General features: G+C 42.1%; 1 protein-coding gene across 2 annotated transcripts in view; it reads right to left on the reverse strand.

Annotated features, from left to right (window-relative positions):
- FSTL4 (follistatin like 4) overlaps nt 1–23,798 on the reverse strand; it is a 208,797-nt gene that overhangs the window by 35,221 nt on the left and 149,778 nt on the right. For both annotated transcript variants that reach the window (XM_068698227.1, XM_068698226.1), the window contains exon 7: nt 6,375–6,541. In XM_068698227.1, the coding sequence (XP_068554328.1) occupies nt 6,375–6,541 (167 nt within the window). The remainder of the gene's footprint in view (nt 1–6,374; nt 6,542–23,798) is intronic.

Raw genomic sequence — 23,798 nt, forward strand, 5'->3', positions numbered from 1 at the left:
TCTCATTTTTAGAAGATTCACACTGTATTTATAGTTCTCCTTTTCTGTTATAACACCCAGACTGAGCGTACGCAACGCATCTAGAGGAGAACGAGATCTAACATCGCACATTTCACAGGGTTTGTGACCTACACGCCTGTAAAAAATGCAAGCAAAACAAAACCACCCCAGGCTGTGAAGAGTAATGTCTTCCTCCACAAAAATACGAAGTTTAGGAAGCTGAAGCCTTATACACGACTGGGTATTTAGGACCAGGTGATCAGCCGTATTGTCCCCATTAAAGTACTGATGGATTTGCAGAAATCACCTACAAACTTTGGACTGTTACCCAAAATAAGCTATTCCACTGAAGGCACGAGGTGCATACCAGTTCCATGGTCTTTACTATAGAAAAGTGAGAGATTGCATATTCCAGACATACTGTCAGCATTAATTTTCCACTTAACCTCTATTTTAGAGCCTGCAAAAACCTAAGATATTATAAACACTGTGCAATTTCTTAAACTTTGATTTGAAAGAGAAAAACTTGGCTTTAAACGTGCAACTTCCTGTAATTTACTCACATCACTGTATTAGTGCAGCATCTAGGATGACACAGGGTTTGATCATTTTAATAGCCTCATTTCTATTAGCAGGATATTAAATGGGGTTATTCACACCTGATCTTTTCGTGATCTTTTTATTATTTAACAATGGAACTACATTAAAAGCACTAACAGGAATTTATCTCCTTCAGGCAGCCTGTTCTAATGAGAAATCTAATCCAGGTGACTCGTACTTTTAAGATTGGCCATTTTTCTTGGTCTCCAAATATTACACACGGAAAATGGACGTTAACATGAATATGGAGTTAGACTTGATGGTCCTTATGGGTCCCTTCCAATATTCTATGATTCTATGTAGGAAAGGTGCATCGAAGCAGCTAGGCACAGATCTTGCATGAGCCATGAGCTACACAAGGAGACAAATCTTCCTGGGCATGCAGGTAAATGTGGATTATGAGCAATAAACAAATTAGAGAAGTCTATGTCCCCACGGGTTGACTCGTGCAAGCTCCATATGCTTTGTGCACCACGGACCTGACTGCTCTCTGCTGCACAGGTTTGCAGATTGGGATTCAGCTGGAGCAAGGCACACAGATCTGTATGAGGAGGTGGAGAACCTGTTTTGAAAAGAGAATCACTGCTTTTCCTCCAAGCAGTGAATTACGTCTCTGAGTTAAGCCTATGCATCTCAGGTGTCTCTGAGGTCCTGGGTGATGACAGGAACTGCAGCAGCAAAATCCACACTGTTTTCATGCTGCATTAACAGGGGCTGGATGGCTGAAGGTGAGAGCAAAGGTCTCTCTAATATTCTCTGCTCATGATCTTCTAGATCCCTGTTATATCCCACATTATCTACCTATTTTTCAGTTGGAGTCCTGCTTTATTTAATCTCTCTGTTCAGAGCTGCTTCTGTATCTGCCTCATCTTTGTTCCCCTTCTTTGCTTCTATTATAACCTTGTTGAGATGGGACGACTGCGACTGCACATAACATTCACCATGATGCGTATCAGGGATATCCTCTGGCATAAGAGTGTTGTCTGCTTCGTTCTCTGCTACTTGCCCAAAAAGCCCAACTGTCTTATTTGTTAGAGATATTTCATCATCCAGCACGGTCCTCCCCAGGCTGAGTCATGACCCCATACCCATGTTTTTCACAGTTGATTAATAAAAATAGCCTCTATAATAGAAAACTGAATATGCATGAAGTTGATACGAGGGAGAAGCATTCAAGACTTACTTGAGAATTTGGCACGGGGACTTCTTACTGAGCGTTTCTCATTGCACTTTCTGCAAGATGAGCTAACCGAGGCACACAGCTGGCAACAGTACATTAAATAATAAAGCAAATGATAAGCTGCATTTTGTTAGCCCCCAGGAGTATGCTTTTTAAGCACAATTACTGATTTTTCATCAAACAAAGAGAATGACAAGCGATGAACTAGCTGCAAAGCACTCTCACTTCCCTACCTTCATTCACTGGTGTGCTTTTCACAGGGTGGGAGCTGGCTGTGGAGTCTTGCATTTGCTCCTAGACGAGTTTGTAATTTTTTATTTTTATTTTTGGAGAGAAAGGGCATTTGATCCTAACTGGCACCCACAGAAATGAAGAAACCTCTACTTTAATGATGTGTAATGAAAAGCGTATTTTTGAATTAACGATCTAATGCAGATTTGAGCTCCACTGTACAGATTACTATGAAAGGAATAATGAAAAATACTCATGAGTATATGTTATAGCTACCTGCATTATACTTGGTAATTCACCAAATTCTTATCTACTTAAATTCTGCAACATTTGTTTTTGTATGATAATATTCTTTTATCTGTTGTTTGTGTATGTTTTCATCATGCTTCTGTAGAATCAGCTTTTGTTTACAAATTTTGTTTATAAATTTATGTATTTTTGTCTAGAGATGATGTCAAATCATGTGAAACAATACTCTATAAATACTGTCTAAACACATTTGACTCCATGAAGAGTGTTTTATATTTTGATATTGAGGAATGCTTTCATAATCACAGATTTGGTTAAACATACTGCTTGTTCCCAGGAGGCAGAAGTATATTATTTTGAAAGATGACATAGTTTAACCACTTTGCTATTTGTAGTCAAACATCAGTTTATAGTTACAATTATAGTACAATCTCACCTGGTTCTGCTACATGGCAGTTATTTTCTTCATGAGAAAAGTTGATATGACTTTTGTAAAGTATAGCACCAAAGGCACTTAAAATGGAAAAATAATCTGGATGGGTAATGTATGGATAAAAATATCTTTATGCTAAAAGCAATCTTAAATGTTTGCAAGAAAAATCATTTAATTACATGTACCATTAAGACGGCTCTTTTGTAATAGCTATGTGACAACTCATTAATGCATTTCTTCACAGACAAATTATTAATATGTAGCTTATGAAAGCTTCTGATTAAAAGAGCAATGGAAAGTTACTAATATTTTGTTGCCAATCAAGATATCTCATAAAATTGATTTAAGTAAAGCACATAAACAACCAGGCTTTATAGTAATCTTCAGCCTCTCAGTTCTGTGTATATTTAGGATTATCTAGGTTTTTGTTGACTTTGTCACTTCTAGTATTAACTTGGAATACTGTCAACCTTCTAATAGCACTTTTGTCAAGAATCTGGAGAGAATAAAGCCACAAAGGACTTCTCAGTGGTTCCTTTCTTCTGCTGCACTCACACCTTCTTAGAAGAATTCTGTTTTATTTTATTTATTTTTTTTTCAGAGTTGGGTTTATATTTTCATCTGATTTCCCGAATTAGCATTTAGAAGAGAAGGAGTTTAATTGAAATATAATACAAGGATTTTTCCAAGTGTGTGAATATCCTGTAGGTTTGTATGTGATTACCACTGTGCCAGGAGCAGGGAGGATTTTCTTGAAGTTAAAAAGGTACAATTAATCTCCTGTTGCACTTCCAATTAGCCAAATTGCTAAGCTTATTGTAAAAAGCAGAAATGCAATTGAGTTTCTGCTTGAGGCATACTAAAAGAAAACTGAAGTAATTTAATTAACCGACTTCAAGTATATTAAGGAGCACGCTGCCTTTACTTCCCTGCTGTCAGTGCCTTTAAGTAGATTATTGTTTAATGTGAGTTGCTGCACCCACAAGAGGCTGCCACCCATCCTGACCTGTGCCAATGGATGTGCATGGCTGCACTTATTTCCACATCACAAACCTCAGAGCAAATGTTGTGGCTCTGTCCTTGCTACACACAAGAATCAACCCCAAGCAGAGGCACGTTCCCACTTTGAAGGCTCCTAACAAGTGCTGCAGACGTGCAGGTGCCCCTCCTTGGTAGCCAGAGAGAGGACACACCTGAGCTTGAGTCCTACAGGGAAATAAAGGACCACAATCCCCAAATTGCATCACCTCAAATAACTCGACCAGCATACAGATGGTGGTGATATATAAGGAACATAAAAAGCTTTACAGTTTAATTAAAGATGGAAAAGGTGCTGAGGTGTTTATTAGATAAAAAAAATGTTGATGTGCAATAGCACCAGGTGTTATATGACAAGGTGAAAGAGATCATAAACTGACACATGAAACATTAAAATTGAGGCATAAATCCTGGTTTTCCTCTTTGTAAGTCTCAAAGTGCTCTTCTGGTATAATATCAGCGGAACTAGTTCAAACAGACCAAAAAGTGATGGGATATATATATATATATATTTTTTACTGCTGAGTTCTGTGGGACTGTCCAAGCTGTGAGTAATCATTCAGGATCCAGTTATATACAAGGACATAACTTTTTCTCTTAACATTGAATAACAAATGCAAAAGAGAATTACTTGTACGTAAATCAGAAATCCCCCTGGGCCAGCACTGAATTCAGGAGGAACTAGGACCTGAGCCTGAAAATCTACTGCTCACGGTCCTAACTAAAACAGTTGGAGTTACAAATGAAGCCTCAGAGCCGCGTGCTGCCCTTCAGGGATGTGTTTGTGCTCCAATTCCTAGATTGTCATTTTGTGTTCCAGTCACACATCAACTACTGATGCTCCTTTAAGATCAATGTGGTCATAAACAGAATTTCATGAAGATGATACAAATGTGTGAAATTTTCATTATTTTCTGGTTAAAAAATTCTGTTACTGCTCTTTCAGATTTCAGACCTGCTGAATCTCCACAGCTCCAGCCCTATCAGGGACCCAGGGACAAACCTGAGCCTATAAATACAGCGTCTCAGATCGACCGAGTGAACAACACTGCTGAAAGAAAAGGCCTTTTCTAGACTCTGATCACACAAAGCTGTTGAATTTACTTATTATAGATTAAACTAAGCACGCTGGCAGCATGTGTAATCTTTACTCAGCTTAATCTGTGTCGAAGAATAGATCTGTTTTGAAGAATGTCTGAACAGGACAGTAAGCTGTCAGGTCACCCATCTGCATGTTTCCCTCTGCCACTCTCCCACTACAGCAGGGAATGCCTGATTTTGCGCATCGTATCTTGGCTGGTTTCCATGTATTTAGAGTGACCTCAAAGTCATTATTCTAACCCTGGCACTGACGGATAGCTATAAGAAATCTGGTCAGGTACACAAGCTGTGGGCTGCCTGGGCAATCCTATGCATCCTTGTTACTGTTCCTTTCTAGACCTGCACCAATTCTGTAGCAGCTCATTTACTGGTTTCATGTTGGATTTCAATGTCATGCTCCAAATGGCAACACAAAGTGCATTTGAAAAAGGTAATCCTTGCTTTGATGAAAAAAAATGATGTTTAGATGGCTACAGTTACTGAATTTGTGTGTACAGTAGTCACCTATACACATTGTGCACTATTTTCCTAAGGCAGAGTTAACAAATAATGCACTAAGTTGCAGTGCATATTTCTGTCTTGTATGCTCTAATTTTCATGTATTAATGCAGACGAGTAAAACAAAGACTTTTCACATTTCAGCAGTCCTGAATACACAACAATTTAGGGAGCTACAGTATTGACTGTAACAACTCCGAACTGAGTGGTTATCAAATTAACAAGAGCTGAACAAAAATATAAATCAACTCTTTCTGTAGTGTAATTAAAATAAAAACTGATTTACTGTGTACTTTAAAGCAAAGAGAAATGAAATACAGACCATATTTTTTACACTACTTTCCACTCTCTCCATAATTAAATGTTATTAAATAAATGAGTAAGTTTATATGATTATTCAGGTATTGTCTTTACTACAAACTATGGCTCATACATCAGACCAGTGCTGCGAATTAAAAAAGAGATTCATCTCCCTTCCTGTGAAGGTACCACCACACCCTGCTGAATTATCCCATATTTTAAACTGCTCATCAGAAATACCAGCTGATAAGTGAGAGCTGAGAACAGACTGAAAGGCAAGTGGAAGAGGAGGACAGAGATTTATTTGATTTAGATAGAGGAGAGGTTTCACTGCCAGCCATAAAGGTGCTGTTTCATGCTCTTGATGAACCTGGTTCTTTTACTAGGAATGAAGCACCTGAGATGTTAATGGTTTGGAGAGCTCCTTTCCCCAGTTTTTGGGGCTGCTGTCTGTGGACCTTTGGTTGCACCAAACTGATCAAGCAACAAAGGATGAAGTATCAGTGCTAGGCAAATGCTGGGTTATTGCAGTACTGAGTTTTAATTTCGCAATAACATATTCCAAGCACCCAAGCTCTCAGCTGTTTTGCTTTTATTCCTTCGACATTCACATAAAAACAAAATTATCATGCCAGCTTCCAGTTTTCCACAATAATAATAATGAGATAAAACTTGTTCCCTTAAAACTATCATCTGTTAAATGAAGTCGTATCCAAGCCCTAAAACCAGTAATGGAGGACTTACGTTGATATCCTCTAGGTCGAGGAAGTTGAGGATGATGCCATTGCGTTTCCAGATGATGGGGGGCCGCAGCGCCCCACGGATGCCGCACGTCAGAATGGTGCTCAGGCCAACCGTGATGGTGGTAACGCTGATTTTCTGGTCCTCCGGCAGGCTAAGCCGAACCACCTCTGCAAAGGCAACGAAACAGGAATAATACGAAATAGTACCATTTTTATCATTTCGAGTTACAGCTCAGGATGTGATTTTGCCTGAAGAGTTAACAGCTTTGGTGGGAAAATCCTGCACTCTGTGCAGTCTCCACTATGTAAACGCACCAAATAAAAATAAAAAACAACATCCACTTTCGCAAAGATCCCTTTCCATCCTTTCATGCGCTCTACTTGAAAAATTGCTTTAACAACTCTCGAGTAGCAATTCTGTTAAATTTGTTTGCTAAAATACTTGGTCCCTTTCAGTAGCCTTGGGCAGCCCGGTAGGACTCGCTTCAAGGCACCGATCTATCAAGTGCCTGTGGACACCTCGTGCAAAACTGGCTCGTACAGCAGTACCCAAACAGCTCGGCATCCTTTCTCCTCCAGCTTTCACCCAAGAGAGAAGTCGATGCCATGTGCCACAACCCATACTCACTACTGGAGGTCTGAGGCTGGCTTCGGGCTGCAAAGATCAATGCAACATTGCACGTCGTGTCTGCCAGCCGTTAGCTGTTCTCCTACTTAATATTCCCAATGCCACTTTAGAAACAGCACAAGGTGTTGAAAATAAACAGTTGCTATAGTATTGATAAAGGATTGATTGAAAATAGGCACGTTTGACCAACCTACGGCTATTATTTGGGCTGTGGTGGTTCCTTGCATGGAACAAGAAGAGGGTCTGATGCAGGCCATCAAACGATTTCTGCCCCTGAAATGTTAAAATCTAAAAGGAGTAATAGAGGAGGACTGGGAAGAGGAGAACATCACCTGGCCAAGAGAGACACCTCATTAAACATCGCCCCGGGGAGCTGCTGGAGGGGGAGACCCCAGACTGCAGCCAGAGGGGGTTATAACGCCCCGACACCTCCATCAGCACGTAAAAGCATATAGGTACCAATAACACAGCTATTTTCTGTATAAAAGAAATCTCCTTTTTTATGAATAAAATATTTGGAGTACACCTGACAGGATAAAAAACTGATAATTACAAAAATATGTAGCATGGAGGAGGGCTAATGAGGACCATCTTTTCTTGAGGAGAAATGAAATAGAGGGCCATTCATTTACGAGAATTGTTTTTTCATCTTACTGCTGCTTTCCTCAATTCCCCGTGCTGTTTCTCACACTGCCTGGCACATGCTGGGCTCCCATCAGCTCCCTCTTCAGCAACTTTTTTTGAGTGTTTTGTTACAGGAGAATTTAAGGCTTCTCTCCATCCTCCAAGTGATAACTGAGAGGCTTTGATTTTTCATTTAAAAAGCATAATAATGACAAATGTATTTACTTTTACTTAAGAAGACACCTTGTGTAGTTGCCACTCTTAGATGAACTGTATCAGGACAAGAGGTGACTTTTTACACTAAAGAATGTATTTAGTGTAGATTACTTTAATAAAAACACACTCCTCTCCTGAACATTGTGTTTGAAGGCATCTTATGACTAGCACATTAAGTTCCAAAAGTCTTTCTATTAACAGAGGATTATTTCGTGTTGTTTTAGCCATAGCTTTATTGCTACACTAGAAAAGATTCATTTATGCAACCAGATGCCTTGGGATGGAAACAGAGATGCCCTGGGAGGATACAAGGGCTGTGCTCTTCTGTTTAAAAACACAAATCTTATTAAAAAATCAGAATCTTGTACTTAAGCTATAGACCTCAAACACACTGGTGCTAATTGGACTATGTGTACAAATTATTCAAGTCACCATAATGATTTTGTGTAGAATCCTCTAGATTACGTATTGAACTGCGCATTTTAGTTTTTAAAAATCTTTACGAGATAAAAGGATTTTTACTACACCCATAAAACTGAACAGAACAAATGGGTAATATTCACAAAGTGTGCTCACTTGCAGAACACAGGTTGGAATGGAGTTTGATCCTAAAACTGAGCAATTTTGAGTTCATTTGGAAATTCTGCAGGATGGTGCATACACAATACTTTTGTATATATTTAATAGATTCAACCAGTATCAATCCTAGCTTCTCATATTTATCAAGTCACATCAAACCCAGTAGTCTGCTTTGGGATTTCAGTTGAAGCAAATTCTCATTCCAGTCCAATGGGAAAGATAAAAGGGGTGTCACCAACCGATCTGCCACCAATAGGGGATGGGATGCCATCACTTTTGACTTGATCAAGACAGGGGTAATGCCTTTCTAATAATCACTTTTAAGAAGAAACAGATGTAACTGTGTTTCCGTGCATCAGAGGTCCTGAAATAATCTTTCATCAGGTATTTTGCAAAATACAGAACTAAATCAAGGTCAACAAAAGGCGGTCAGGACACTGCAAACTCTTTGGTGATGGCAGCAGCCCAGTCCTGAAACCTGTGCAGCTCCAGGGACAAGGCAGTGCCGTTGTCAGCCTTCTCCGACCAGGGGGATGCATGTCCTGGCCAGGGACAGAAGGTGATGAGGAGGAAGGATCGCTCTGTCCTGGTTCTTCTGCCTTTTCTCTCTGCTGTGAAATTCAGCCCCAGAGAGGCCACGAAGCAGCAGGGACTTTGAACTGCCCCAGGTGCTGCTATTCTGATGTTCTTACGTTAAATCTCTTGCAATACCAAGTCCCACGGTGACATATGTAAGATCATGAAGTCTTACTAATTCCTTTTCTTGTTAAAAATGTCAAGATATTGTCGAACATTTTCTTCTGCTCCTCCTCCTCTCCAATTTTGCTTCTTAAGGTGCTAAGGCAGGAGTTGCACTGCACCTTTGCAAGCTCTGCATACTAATGCGAGCAGGTATTACTTGTTGTGCTGTTTTATCATGGAAATCTTTTTTCTGCTGTCATTTGCAGCCCGCCAAAGGCAATCATAATTTCACAATGAAGACATGTATAATTGAGGTCATTATAGGGAGCAACCTGGAATGAGCATCTATGGAGAAAAACTCATTGATTTAGCGTGGCATAGAGATAATTTACATAGTAAATGTCGGTTGCCTGCCTGCCTTTGCTCATGCTATACTATGCAGAAAAAGATTTCACTTTTTTTTTTTTAAGTGCTTCATATCATTAATTAGATCTTTTCACTTAAATCTAAAGAAAATATATTTTTAATACACCGTTACCACCTTTCATCGTTGTTACATTTGTTCACAGACGTCTTGTCCTGCTAAAACAGAATACGGGACAAATGACTTTATTGCTTAGATTTTGCTGAGGGGACAAGGAAATAATTTTTAATGCTATAACTAGCTGTTAGGTGGTATACAAAGCACCAAAAAATAGCACTGTTTGAAGCAGTGAATGAAAGCACTTACTCCAAAGAAAGTCTCAAGCACAGATTCTCTCTCACCCCCAAATTAACTCTCCTGAGCAGAGACCTTTTGCTTGTGAACTGAAGCATGGACAGTGCAGCCCTAAATACATCGTGTTTGTCCAGCAGTGGTACAAGTCAGGATTGATTTAATGGCATGCAAACTTCTGCCTCCCCTCAATTCCCCAAGTCCTGCAGCTGTGTTTAGGCGCTGCATTGCATTAGTAATTCTGTTTATTGTCTTGTGGCCCAATATTGCAGCCCGAAGGTCAATGGTGATTTTAGCATTTGTTTCAATAGGCAGAAGTCTTCTCTATCTCAATACACCCTCAGGTGAGGAGCTGACTGAATCAAGAAAATCAAAACAATTAATGGATAAGAGGATAAAGCACGATAAACCTTTATTTTTTTTCCCCAAATAATTTTGATGAGAAGTATTTGGCTTTGCATAGAGAGGGGAGATCAGCTTTAGACTTTCTTAAAACTGAGCTAATTGCAGCTAATGGATTTTAAAATGTGTTGCATGGGAGATGCATTATAAACACACAGCTGTATATCAGATTTATCCAGCCAAAAAAGACTCCAGCTCAGGGTGATACTGTTTGGGATGGGATGTGGTCAGCTAATTAGTCACTGCAGAAATTAAGGGCAGTTCACAGTGGGCCTGAATCAGGAAAGCACTGCATAACACACTCATAAATTACTCATATTAGCATTAGTGATTTAGTTTCTACCCAGTCCATAGACTGAAGAAACGAATTAATAAAACTGTCACCACACAAATCACCCTGGGTTCGTGTGCCTGTGCAAACCCATCACACCGGCTGTTCTCAGGACTAGCTCCAGAAGAAATGTTGCCATGTTAACACAGTTTGCTGGTTATTAAGGTTTGACAAGCCAGTCTTCTCCAGCAGTATTTACGGCCTTCTCACCTGTCCGCAGTCAGTGAAGAATTATCCATCACTCAACCCCAGAAGAGAACTCCGTTTTCTGAACACCAGCCTTGGATTACAGGAAAGCCAGTCATGCTACTCAAATGTTTATGTTATTAATTAACAACATTAGAGCCGTTAATGAACGCGATTAAAGTTGTTCACAATTAATTAACCCGGAGAATTCCTACAGCTCCCACGTTAGTTCAGAGCAGGTGATGGGGATGAGTCTTGGCTTTATAACCTGTGAGAAGCAGCCCCATGAGCTGGCTCTGCCTCTGGTAGGAGCCCTGCTGCCCTGCCATGGGATGCTTCAAGAGTTTGGTTTCCCAGGAAAAGAGGTACCACAATGCAGCCTTCCTCTAAGGCTTGTACGCTTAATTAATGTGAATACTAAAATGATTTCCAAAGCTAAGGAGAAATGTTCATACCTCAGCTTTATTTTGTAACTGTAATAATTCAAGTTCTTAATGTAATTTATAAATCCTCAGGACCTTGGGCATGCTACTTCAGGAAGTATTTTATTGTAAATTCTCCACTAAATTAGTAATGCTGTTTTCTAAGTCATAAAAAGGCATAATTATATGGCTTGCAGCATGAAAGAATTAAGTTCTTTGAGCCCTCTTCTGTCATTACTCATGAAGGCCACAGGCTAGGGCTCCCTGAGGCAGGTCCCAACCTGGCAGTGAAAGCCTAAAACCTGTCTTGTTACAGAACTCAGCATAAATACATGCAAATCTTCAGCCATCTCCAGCCCTGGTGCTGGAGGACAAGACCCTGTCTCGCATCCCTGTCAAGGTTGGACAACTTTTCTAGCCTGTGTGAGACTGAACTGGTGAAGGGTGAGCTGTGTTCCCAGTCGTTGCAGTTGAGAGCTACCAAGGGTGTTTCTTGCCCAGCCCTGGGAGAAGGGATTCAGAGCATTCCCTCAAACCATCATGCATATTGAAAAAATAAAAACAAAAAAAGCCCAGCTTTGAGATACGAATTTGTATCGAGCACATTTGCAGAGCTAGTAAGCTTGCAAAAAATCCTTCTTACTGACTTTGAAGCAAACGCAGTTTCTTTGCATGCTGTACTCTAAAGATCAAATTCTTTTCTTTCTGAAGAAAGGCAACAACACTTCCCACCGTAAAATCCCGTCCCTGCCCTCCTGTTACTAATCAGAGAACATTCAGTTTGTGCAGAAAGGGATAATTCATTCATTCTTGAAAGTACATGAATAAATATAAGTTGTTCAGTGCTTAATTATCTAATCTCCTGAGGGTGATAAGTGATAGATTCATTATGTAAATAGTCATAAGTAGTCTATTTTAGAGAATAGTTTACATAAATGCATTTGTTTTTATTTTAAATTCCTATTTCCCACAGATTGAGAGCAATGTTGATATGATTAATTTTTGATAAAATATTCCCATGTTGTGTCAACAATGTCCTGCCTACACTGTAACAGCCTTGCATTTTCCCAGTCAATTTATTAATTTGAAAAGCAAAATTGCTAATGGTCTAATAGGCTCTCATAATTACTTCTGGTAGTCATGACTGTTAAATACTTGACTCAAAAGATTTGCTTATCTTTTTAAGAAGAGTCAAAAATACACAAGAGTTTCCTGCACTACCTCTCTCCAAATAACTACTGGGGAGAAATATTAAAATTTCACACTGAACGCACAGGAAAAAAGAACATTATGGTTTGGGGATGGGGAGGAGTTTCAGCTGCTTTCTGTAGTTTTGCACTCTCTGCTCTGCCTTTCTGGAATTGAAAGAAATAATTAGTAGCATCAGTGGTTTCACCACCACAGAAGCAATAGCTGTTTTTTTTTTCTTTTTCTTTTGAAGTATAAGCATTTTTAGGAGCTTAAAAGTTTTTTTCCAGTTCTTGATAGACTTCTTAGACTCAAAATAGGGGATTTTTTAGAATGGGCAGGTTCTTTCAAACCAATGAAACTTTTGAGAGCAGCTGCTATCTGTATTTAAAGCATGGTGTTTCAGAGGTCCAAAAACATATGAAACTACTAAACTTTCTTTTTTTGAACTTCTATAAGTTACAGTAGCTGAACTGATTTATACCTGATTTAAGGCAGAAAAAGATAGCTTCTGGTAGAGGATATGGCATGCCAAGTTTCTCCCTGGAGTGAATTTTTATGGCTGCTCTATAAACCCCCAGGGTTTATCATGGAAATGCTGTCAGACCATTAAGTACAGCATGACTTGTGGGAACCACTGTAATGTGTACGTAAATTACTTTGGAAATAGAGACGAGTCAGGCCACAGGGTATTTGGGGTTCAAGAAGCATTCACATGTAGTTTAAAACCACTGAGACATCAGAAATGGCTGCAGTGAACAGCTCCAATCTTGCACTCTCCATTCATTTCGCTTTGAGTTTGGGGCCAGCAATATGCAATGAATGTGATAAACTGAAAAATGCATGAACCAGGAAACAAGGAGCCCAGAAAAAAGGCTCATACTTCTTCTAAGCCCTAGATTAAGGGTTTCTAAAAAAATCCCAAGCATTTAAAATGAGGTGTATTTATTTCTTTCATATTCCCATATTTACTGCGTTCATAAACAACCAAATCAGCGATACCACACATCTCAAGTTGTAAATAAGCATTAGTAATACTTTTCATGGTGCTTTCATTGCTCATTGTATGGATGACTGCAAATTTAGCTGTGGTGATTATATGGGTTTTGTATCTTTTCTGACTGCAGCTACGCTCAGGATACTTAAGAAATGCAAGGACTCTGCCCTTCTAGGTTCATGCCATCCCAACTCGAGCTATTTCATCCCTCTTCTTCAGCTTCCACCCCAGCCATTGCCCGTTTGGGTTCTGCCTCATTAAAGTCAGAGTCCAATCTCTCCCCTGGGGCTTCTGGTGATTTTCCTCACAAACAGCGTCCCAGCTCCCAGGCCAGCAGTATAAAACCTGAGCACATTTCATTCCTAAATTAGGGTTACATAAGCAGGGGGAAAACAACGCAATCAGAAGTGAGTGGTGAGAAGGCAGAGCCACCTATTTCTGCCACGTGCCCTGGGTGGATGAGGGACTTGCACCGTGATGTATGGAAATGCCACTACCCAGGCTGCAGAGCAGAATTAGTGACATGAAGACTCAACTGCTCTAGGCTGAGCTGAATGTGGGTCTTGAGGAAGCATTTCTCCATGTTGTGGTGTTTGTGTTGCCAGTCCCAACTTGGAGGGTGAGGCTCCAGACTGATTTGATGTGATTTGATATACAGCTCTGCAGCTGGCAGGAATGGTGCAAATACGGCTGTGAGGATCTTCCACCACCTCCCTGCCCATCCTTCCAGGGACACGGTAATTTCCCCTGGGGCTTGGGTGTTTTCACCAGGACCCTTGCTGAGCCTTAGTGCACAAAACTAGCTTCTGCCTTCCCCCTGTGCTCTCCTTCACCCCTGCAGAAAGCTGCTCAGTGGCCAAGAAAGCAGCGCTGTGCAGAAACGCAGGCTGGGGGAATGGGGCCATTCAAGTTCTGAATGTCTGCTTTGGCTGAGCTATTTCCTTATTTCTCTGTTAAGGAGGTATTTTCCCTTCATGCTAAATGTGACTGGGGAGCTCCTGGCTGCTGCAAGGCTCCTTGTTGGCTCTGCAGCTCCGGTGAAATGGGTACGGAGCTCTGGGAGGGCTCGGCCCGGCCAAGCAAGGGTACAGCAAGGTTGTGCAGCAGCAGCACTCACCCAGATAACATCTCGTATTTTAAAAATAAATCAGCTGATAAAAATTTCTGCATCAGCGCTCTCATATATGCCCTTCCCATACTGCAAACACAAAGTTTAGGAGAAAGTCAGAAATGTGTAGACAGGACAGCAGTAACCTGGAAAGAAGCAGGTAATTAAATAACACTCCCTTCTGGTGAGGAGGGGGAATGAAACCAAAGAACAAAGACCAGCACCTGAAGAAAGTCCCCTGCTTCATGTTATCAGCACATCTTCTGTTGTGGGAAGGTTTTCTCTCGGTTAAGCCCTTCCAAGCCAAATCTCCTGCAGTTCAGAGGCTTTTAACAACCGCGCGGAAAGGGCTGGGCCATTCACCAGCGCTCCTGCATGAGGCCCGGTGGGCAGCAGGGACTTTCTACACAATTTTGAATCAGCATTTCAAAGCTTGGCATTTCTGTGGGTTTAGGCTCCACAGGGAATTACAGGACGGACAACAAAAGGCTGAGAAGGGACTAGCAGGGATGTGGTAAGTACAGGCTTCCCAGAGCTGCTGTGGCAGAGTGGAAACCTCTGCAGAGAGCTTAAGAGATGGGGACGAGAGTGGAAAAGCAGAGCCCTTCCCAGAAAGGCAGTGCCCCCTGCTCTGCCTCAGTTTCCCCCATGGAACAACCCTCTCCAGGCCACCCTACAACTAACCCGTTTGAAAAGGCTTCTCCACAACCGTGGTGACAGAAGCCACACAAACACCCGCACGCATGTCGTGTCTGTGGATTTCTCATTAAAAATCCTCAGAGGTTCACAGATAAAATCCACACATAAAACTGAAATTTAATTACACAAAAGTACTTTGAAGCAGAGATTTGCAGTAACTGCTGTGGGAAACTTAAATTCCAGTACCACGAGAATGATAAATGCTGTATCACTGAAAGTAACAGGAAAAACAAATCATCTCAGCTATCGTATTAAAAGGCATATTGAAAAGCGAGATATGCCAGCAAAACCCAGTGTGGCCAGTCATTCCTTGCGTACCGACCAACGTTAGCATCTCGAAACTTTTAAATCTTCAAAGCAGGATGATTTATGGCAGCTGTTCCTTATCACTCAGGCTGGGAAGTGCTGTGGCACCAGAGCAGCCGGGCTGCGCCATGGGGCCGGGCCCTCCTCAGCCCTGTCAGCACACGCTGCTTTTGAGCAGACCAGGCTTATTTAGAAAGCAGCTATTCAATATTTTGTTATCTTATATCCCCAACCTTATTTTCAAGTGTTCATCCTTCGCTCTGACAGCTGAAATGATTTGTTTGTCTGTGGATTTTCCTGTAACACCTTTCACTGTTAAATTCACTTCAGAAATGCTCGTGAATACCTTTGGTGTGCTTGAGCCACTGGGCCTGCTCCTGCCCCTTCCCCACTGACCACACCAGCCTGAGGTAAATGTGGTTTTAGTCATCTGTTCCAAACCGATGGTATATAAAAGAACGGGCACGTTTCCATTCCTCCTTCCTAATTTTGAGTTGTTCCCTTCTCAGCTTCTACCAACTGTGTCTCACGGTCTCTGTGCGTGCTGTGAAGTGGCTCTGTGCTGCCTCCCTGTACAGGTCCTGTACCACACAGAGGCTTCCCTTGTAGTCACTGAATATCATCTTGGATATCACCGTTTTGGTGCCAGTTGCTAAATACTGACCTTTTAGGTTGCTTGCAGCAGGTACATGCCTTCTTTATATGTAATGGTCACAAACTTGAATCAGCTCGATAAACTCAACCTTTGAGGAATGCACGTTGCGTTATATATAATGAATTACTTCTGGTTAAGTCTCTAACATAAATACAAACACAATCGTTAAACATATATTTCATTTACAGCAGCCTAGAAGAAACTGAGTGGACCAAGTGAAAGCTTGTTTAATGCTAAATTATTTGCCAGCGTAGCAGCCATATGCCAAGTGCCACAAATAACAATATTCATCACATCAAGTGTCTGGGGATACTTTCTTTTAAGATCTTTAGCACAGCACTCATCACGAATATTATCAACCAGATGCTCTGTTTTTCCAAGACACAATTCACTCCTAATGTGAAGAAAAAAACAAACCCACTTGGAGTGTGTTTTGTCCCTGAAAGATGGCAGTACGACTGTGACAGGCTCAGCCAGTGGATCTGCTCACTGCTCAGAAGGCTGCGACTCATTGCTAGGGAACAAATCTTACCCATGTAGTGACTTGAACTATTACTACGGAGTTACTGACTGAATTGGGATGACTTGTTTGCACGTGGCCTGTCCGGGAAGGGCTCATCCTGACACTCAGATTGCAAACACACGTGCTGCTGTTTACAAAACATGTAAACACCATTTTTTCCATCGCATTGTGCACACAGGAACACGCAGTCCTCGACCTCTCTGCACAGTGGCTAGGTTGCCATGTCAGAGCGCTGAAGTAACCAACAGAAAACACTTAGAGGGAATGAGGTCTTGGCCTGGCAATGGGGAAACACAATCACAGAAGTGGTTAAAGTGGTGTCCTTCTTTTAGCTGTTTTTCCCTGACCAGCAGCCTTCCTTGCCAGTTCTAGCCAAAGCTTTCTGCCCCCCTGTTTTATGTAGCTATGCAGAGACACGGAAACAACATGTGAAATACACTCATTTCACTCAACAAAGGTCAGATAAAAACTAGTACATCATAAAAAAACCACTATCTCGTGCAGAACATCAGCACTGATGGCTCAGTTGCTTTTGCTAGTATCTTATCTAAATAATAGTTCCTTAATAGGAAAATCTCAGCACACAATGTGTAAGTGTAGCTATTGCTCATGATGGTAAAGTAAAAATTAAAAATTTCCAACATAAAACCTGCAGCCAGTATGAGTATTAACAAGATCTGTGGTTGGTTTGTACACGTCAGTATATATTATCCGTTGTGTAGATCGTGGCTTTGATAATGAAATGATTTTCACAAACATAACATGACGTTCACTCACTAAGATACAACACATACCTGCAGGGCATTTGGTGAAAAGCTTTCTGCAGTACTTTAATTGATGTATAGTCCTCTGCAGCTTATATTCATTCAAAGCCATCTCAATCCTACATTTTTAATTGGCTCAACTATGTTATTATTAATTTGGGTAAACAATTAATGTTAATTTACAGAGCAATCAGTCAGTTAGTCCTAATGCTGTTGCAGCAGTAGACTTGATGTCTGACAAGGTTTGGTTTGGATTTGTCACATACTAGTGAGGCACAGCATACCAAAAGGGGCCAGCTACGATCAGGGATTCTTGGTGCGAAGCTTTGTTCAAACATAAACTAAAAGCAGCTTATGCCCTAGAGAGCTGCAATGGAAATATGCAATAATGACAGGAGACAGCACGGGAAACCAAGGCACGGTTAAACAAAATGACTCGTGTCAAGCACTGCCAGACACGTCTCCACACTTCTGGGCAATACTGCTAACAACCACCAAAACATCGTAAATTACTGATGTGAAGGATTGTTTCTCTCTTAGCCCTGAATTCTGGTTTCTGGTGCTTGCACTACGGTGCCTGACTCCACTACAGGTACTTGGGATTTCTCTGGCTCTGGCAAGTCCCCAGCTCCATGAGTGAGTGTTTCTGGCAGTCATTAATCCTAGGTGGAGGGGATTTAACAAGCATTAGCTAAATTATCCTATTTGAGCCAGGTGACATGAATGCTCTTTCATTTGTCTTACAGTTATGCTTTGTCTTTTGCCAAACCTCTAATTTCTGTCTTTTCTACAATTTTTCCCTTCCCTTCACTAAGGCTACATCAAGCAATGCAGCAAAATGCCAACACTGGGAGAATTGAGAGGATTAGCTCTGATACTATAAAAAAGGGCACCCCACAAGTGAAAATCAGGGCATCATAGAATGATTTGTGTTGGAAAGGACCTTTAAACATTATCTAGTCCAATACCCCTGCCATGGGCAGGGACATCTTTCACTAGATCAGGTTGTTCAAAATGCCTCTAGCTAGTGCCAAAGTCAGAAGATGCTGCTCTTTTAGTCCAGGTCAGATAAAAGAGGACAGCAAATGTCCACCCCCTTTTTAAGGTGCTCAATGCTGCCGCAAGCAAGGCAAACCTCATCTCCCAGCACCATCAACAAAAACTTTTCAGTAAAACCTCTTCAGACCCTCTGCAGAGCAGTGGTTGGCCGGCCCATTGAGAGGGTTGTGGGCAATGCTGGATGAACCTTGCTGGATAGGTGGGAGCAGAGGTACAGGTCAGGCTCTCTGAAATCATCCCTGCTCTTCTGCCTTTGGCTGCCCTCCTGCTGCAAGCTTCCAACTGTACCTGACCACGAAATACAGCAACAGTGTCCCAGGGTGCACACCAAGGACTGACTTGCACAGGCACCCTCGTTCTTTGCCCCAAATTAAAGCACGTCTATGCCCGTAATTTTAACCCACACCCTCCGAAGCCATTGCGATTTCATTATACTCCATGCACTGCAAATCATTAACTCTCAGTATAAATCAAGAACCATGCTTATTTAAGAAACGTCAAGGATGAAGTACTGAAGTCAGGGACATATTGTGAAAAAAGGCTCTTAATGATTCAGAGTAATATATTTCAGATGTTAGAGCAAACAAAGCATTCATAAACCACTGCAGAACTGCTCCTTTCAAACTGAATGGAGCCTTTATTCCCAAGCTACAGATAATAGTGATTGAAGGAAGGAGAAAAGCCAAGGACATTAAACCAGGTAAATCAGTGCTCCCCAATATTTTCAAGCAAGGCAGCACAGAAATATTTCATGTTGATCTCCTCTAATACATTCCACTGCCTACTGCAGTGTGGAAACTTGCTTAAACTATTTTTTTTCTAGCTTCGTCACTTAGCAGTACCTGAGGGTAGGAAGGGCTCATCAAAATTTATACCACACATTTAAGGAAAAGGCACGCTTGTCTCCTGTAGGGTTACAAAGGTTGGGAGGTAAAAGTCGCGAGATCCCTTCTTCCTAGCGTCCCATTAATATATGGCTCACGGGCTCTGCACAGCAGCCGTGTCCGTCCTTGTCTTTGCATGTCCCTGAACACCACCACCCTGGGGAGGTCCCTGGCTGTCACACCCACCAGTGCACCAGAGGAACAGCCTCTTGTGAGCACAGTCTCAGGAAGATTTTAGGTCTGAAGTGTCCTCCCACCAGGACTATGAGGACCGTATTACTGAGGCTTCTTACAGTTTGCTGCAGCTTGCGGTGGGAGATCCAAACCTGCACTTATTCTTGAGGCATGAAATGCAGCAAATGTCCAAGATCTCAAAAGGGTATTAACGACTGAAGAGGATGTGAGAGGTTTATGTAGGGTGACTAATACAGAACGGGAGACATTGGCATTCATCCAGGGTGTCAAGGTTGACAACAACCCTTCTATTACAAAAAAAAATGTTATGGGTGAATCTGAAATGACTACAGATGGTCAGGTGTTGATTTTGCATGTCCTTTGAAAGACAGTACTGTCAGCAAAACAGTGCCTTCTAACCAAATTTTGAAGTGCAATACTCTGTCAGCAGGAAGAGTGTTGGCTCTTTAACTGACTCATCAAAACAATGTTCTTTTAGTTTCCTCTGGTGACTTTCCATTCAAGTACTGCTCTGCTGCTGGTTCTCCAGGACGAGAATATCTGCACAATTCAGATTTTTTTTTTTTTTAAATTTTTCTATTTTTTTTCTCCCCAACAATATTCCTCTATGGAAAGAATGTAAAAAAAATCTTTGCCTTACAGATGGTGAGCTGAAGCAGAGGTTGTTTAGCTGCAGTTACACAGCCTATGTGAACCAGAACCAGACACACGCCTTATTTCCCAAGGTTACTCCTCCAGCCTCTCCGAGATTACTTTATAATCCCATTATGGGTGGAATTGCTACGTACACACAGCTCCCTTCTTGGAGTGCTCTTCTTAAAATTTGAGCAAGGTTCGAGTCTGCAGCGGATCTTATGTCCTGTTTTGACCTTGGCTTATGCAAAAGTTTTCAGAAGGGCAGAAGGGGGACAGATACCATCACACCTAAAAAACAGCCTCAGAGGCAACTGGGGGCAGGACTCAAATATGTGACCAATGAACTAACAGCCTGGCACTACAAGAGATGTCATCAAAAGACTTTCTGTGTCCTCATGCTGTTATTTCGCACTGTAAGTCAGCATTGCTGGAGTATTTTCATCTTTGCTTGGCCTTCGCATGTGCTCTAAAGCCCCATGCCACCTTCCTTGCCTATCTCATCCACTTCAGCCAAAGCTTTTCTTCACCCCCCGTTTGTGATGGAGATGACAAAGGGCCCTACAGGCTGGGCGCTTCTTGCTCTGCTCCTCCCAGGCTCCCCCAGCCTCATCAGCCCGATGTCACCGTCACATTTATCACGGGGAGACGCACGCAAACAGAAAACACAATGGGCTAACTCATTTATTTCCACTTGTTATTGATAACCTTTCATGACTTTCATAACTCCGCCTCGCTCCAGCACTCATGAGTTATGAGGTCATCTGTAACTCAGGGAAATAAATGAAGTTTCCCATCACTCTATTGTATATGCCCATTTATTACCTTTTTATTACCAACCTTTAAAGTTTTATCCCCTAGTATCTTGTTTTACAGTGGCATAACATTCAGATGCAGGCATGTATATGAATCAGGCCAAAACAGTTCCCTTTGGTTGGGTTTCACTGGAGGAAGAGTTATGCTGATCCACGGGCAGCAGCACCAGCATTTTTTTCGGAGCCATCAGACCCTGTTCGAGCCTCCGCAACCCAACTGTGCCCGTGCTCAGCATCATCTGTTTGTACTAACCGAGGCACAGTGTTTTCTTCTGCCTAACTCACGCTAAGATCATTTCTGGAACAAGGTTTGCCATAGAAATGAGGAGACGTATCACACAAATCGTTCGTTTGAAGGTTTAGAGGTGTTTGAGGGCCAGCTGCTGAAGGAGAGGATGGCTGCACAGAGCTGCGTACAACAGGTTGAATAATGATCCTTTAAAAAGCTCCTGCTGCAGCATTTCTGTGCAAGCGCAGAGCTTCCTAACAGAATCATTTTTGTCTTTGACCTGTCAGTAAAATGCCAGAAGAATAAATCAGACGGTACAGTAATCCTCAAGGTAATGCTTAGTTTCTCTGGCTGTATTTGTCTCAGGAGCTCCTGCGCTCCCGAGGCTTTAATGACCGCTTCTGCAGGACACAGCAGCCTATTCGCACGCCTTCACGGCCACGCCATGACTCCCCTGGGGTCCTCGGCTCCACAAACCACCAAACGAACCAGAGCCAGCGCTGGCTGTCACAGCCCCTCCTCGGGAGCAGGAGGGAGGAAGGAGGGAATGCATTTGCTAGCTAAGGGCAAGCTCCTTTGAAAATTCTGGGCTACAAACTCCCAAATGGGAGTGTTTTGAAGTCGGGGCAAGCACAGAAAATCCCTTCTTTGTGCAACAGAAAATCACAAAGGTCAAGCTTCCCTAAGCCTAGTAGCAAAGGAAAGCACGAGGAAGGTTAGAGCTGTTTTCCAGAAGTTTTGCATGACACAAGAGACCGCAGTTGCAGAAATCAGCTGCTGATCAACGTAGACAAACACGAAATAATTAGCCCATGAGCACAGCACCTACCAAGGGAGCAGCTGCTAATTGCTACAGTCATGTGCAACGCTTAATGGGACATCAACATCGATTTACTAATTTATTTATTTTGACCTGAAACTTTTGAGGCCATCATTTTCTGTAAGAAAATCAAAGCAAAGCAAATTACTGCATGAGAAAACAAAGTAAGTGTTGCGACTTCTCTTCTTGCTTGCTGTTCCTGGGTGGCTTTGGCGAGGAGCAAAGTGTCAGCACCCTCTGAGACTGATTCTGCAGCCCCAGAGCTGGCCCAAGACCTGAGAGGTTCAAGGTAGGGCCTAAAGAAAGTCCTCACTAACGTAAAAGGACAATATCAGGGTCACCCATGGAAGCTTTCACGATGTCAAAGGATTGGAGACCTGGTAATACTGATATATTGCCAGACTTATAAAGAGGAAGAGAGTGCTATAATAAGGAAATATGGGCAGACTGGAGAACTCGGAGCAACTTCATAAAAGAAAACAAAGAGATCTTCCAAAATGTTTTTTGAGGCACTTAAGTGAAGTCAAGAACATGAAGGGAGCACTGGCTGGTTGCTGAAGAGAAAGCTAGAAAATAAATTGAAAGGACACGGAAATTGTTTTCTCTGTGGGAATCTGGGCTGAATTCCATAGCTCATGGCACCATTTCCACTGACTTTGTAGAAAGTCAGTTTGCTCTAAAAAAACAAATGTAAATGAACCTTCTCCAGAACCAGAGGAAGGTTCCCCCTCCCTGGATGGCAGGGAGGTCCAGGAACAGCAGTCAGTGCTGATGGGCTCCTTGCATGCAGCTCAGGAGGGGGGGCAGGGGACTGTGGGGTCTGGAGATGTGAAGTACAGTCAGAATTGAAAACTGGAGGATTTTGTGCTAAACAAGCCACTGCAACAAAGTTATGTTTCACCAACTCGTCCTTATGTAATAAATAACAAATTCACTTACACAATGCATCTGAAAGAATGCTGAGTATTCCCTGTTAAGGCTCTGTGCAGTTCATTCCCTGTTGAACGGATTAGATAAATTAAGGGAAACACAGGGCTTGTGCCAACCTTGACCCAAGGCTGGGAGCTGATCCTACAAAATCACAGCAGACCCACACGCCCCTTCCTGAGAGGATGCTCAAGGCCCCCTAAATCTGTCCTGGAGAAGGGATACCATCTGATAAATACCCACTGCCCCTGGGAGCAGAGATGAGGAGTATGACCCTCTGCTCTTCACATAACACGTTCCCATTGAAGATTGAGCTGGGTTTTATTTGTAACAGGAAAAGCCTTTCCCTAAGTGCCCTTTCTTTCCATAATTCTTCCTTGTTTTGTGAACCCTCTCCAGTAACATTTCCCTGTAAGCCTTGCTAAGAAGTTGGGTCTAGAGCAGCTGAGCTGCAGAGCGTACAGCCTGCAGAAGACTTTATTGGCAGCAGGGCAGAAGACTTTTACAATCCTTTACAGGTGAATGGGGAAAACTCAATAATGTTCACTATCATTATTGAGTATAGTTATTAGCTTTGAACATTTCCTAAAATAAGCCTGTCATTAAGACAAACGTCTTGTTAATGGTAGGAATTTCCCAGCTGAAGCATTAAAAAAACTGCAGTGCCTGCATCATTAGCTGCCTCAGAAAGCTCCTCGGCTGTCCTCTGCTCCACGTCACGACGGCCAGTGCCACCTCCTGCTCCTCCTTCTGTGCCACCTCCACCCCGGAGCCTTTCACACAGTGCCTCCTGCTCTCTGCAAAGCCCTTCGGGGCTCCGGCAGGTGCCGGCCCTTTCT

This window comes from Anas acuta, chromosome 14, assembly GCF_963932015.1.
Source record: "Anas acuta chromosome 14, bAnaAcu1.1, whole genome shotgun sequence".
NCBI classification, from domain to species: domain Eukaryota; kingdom Metazoa; phylum Chordata; class Aves; order Anseriformes; family Anatidae; genus Anas; species Anas acuta.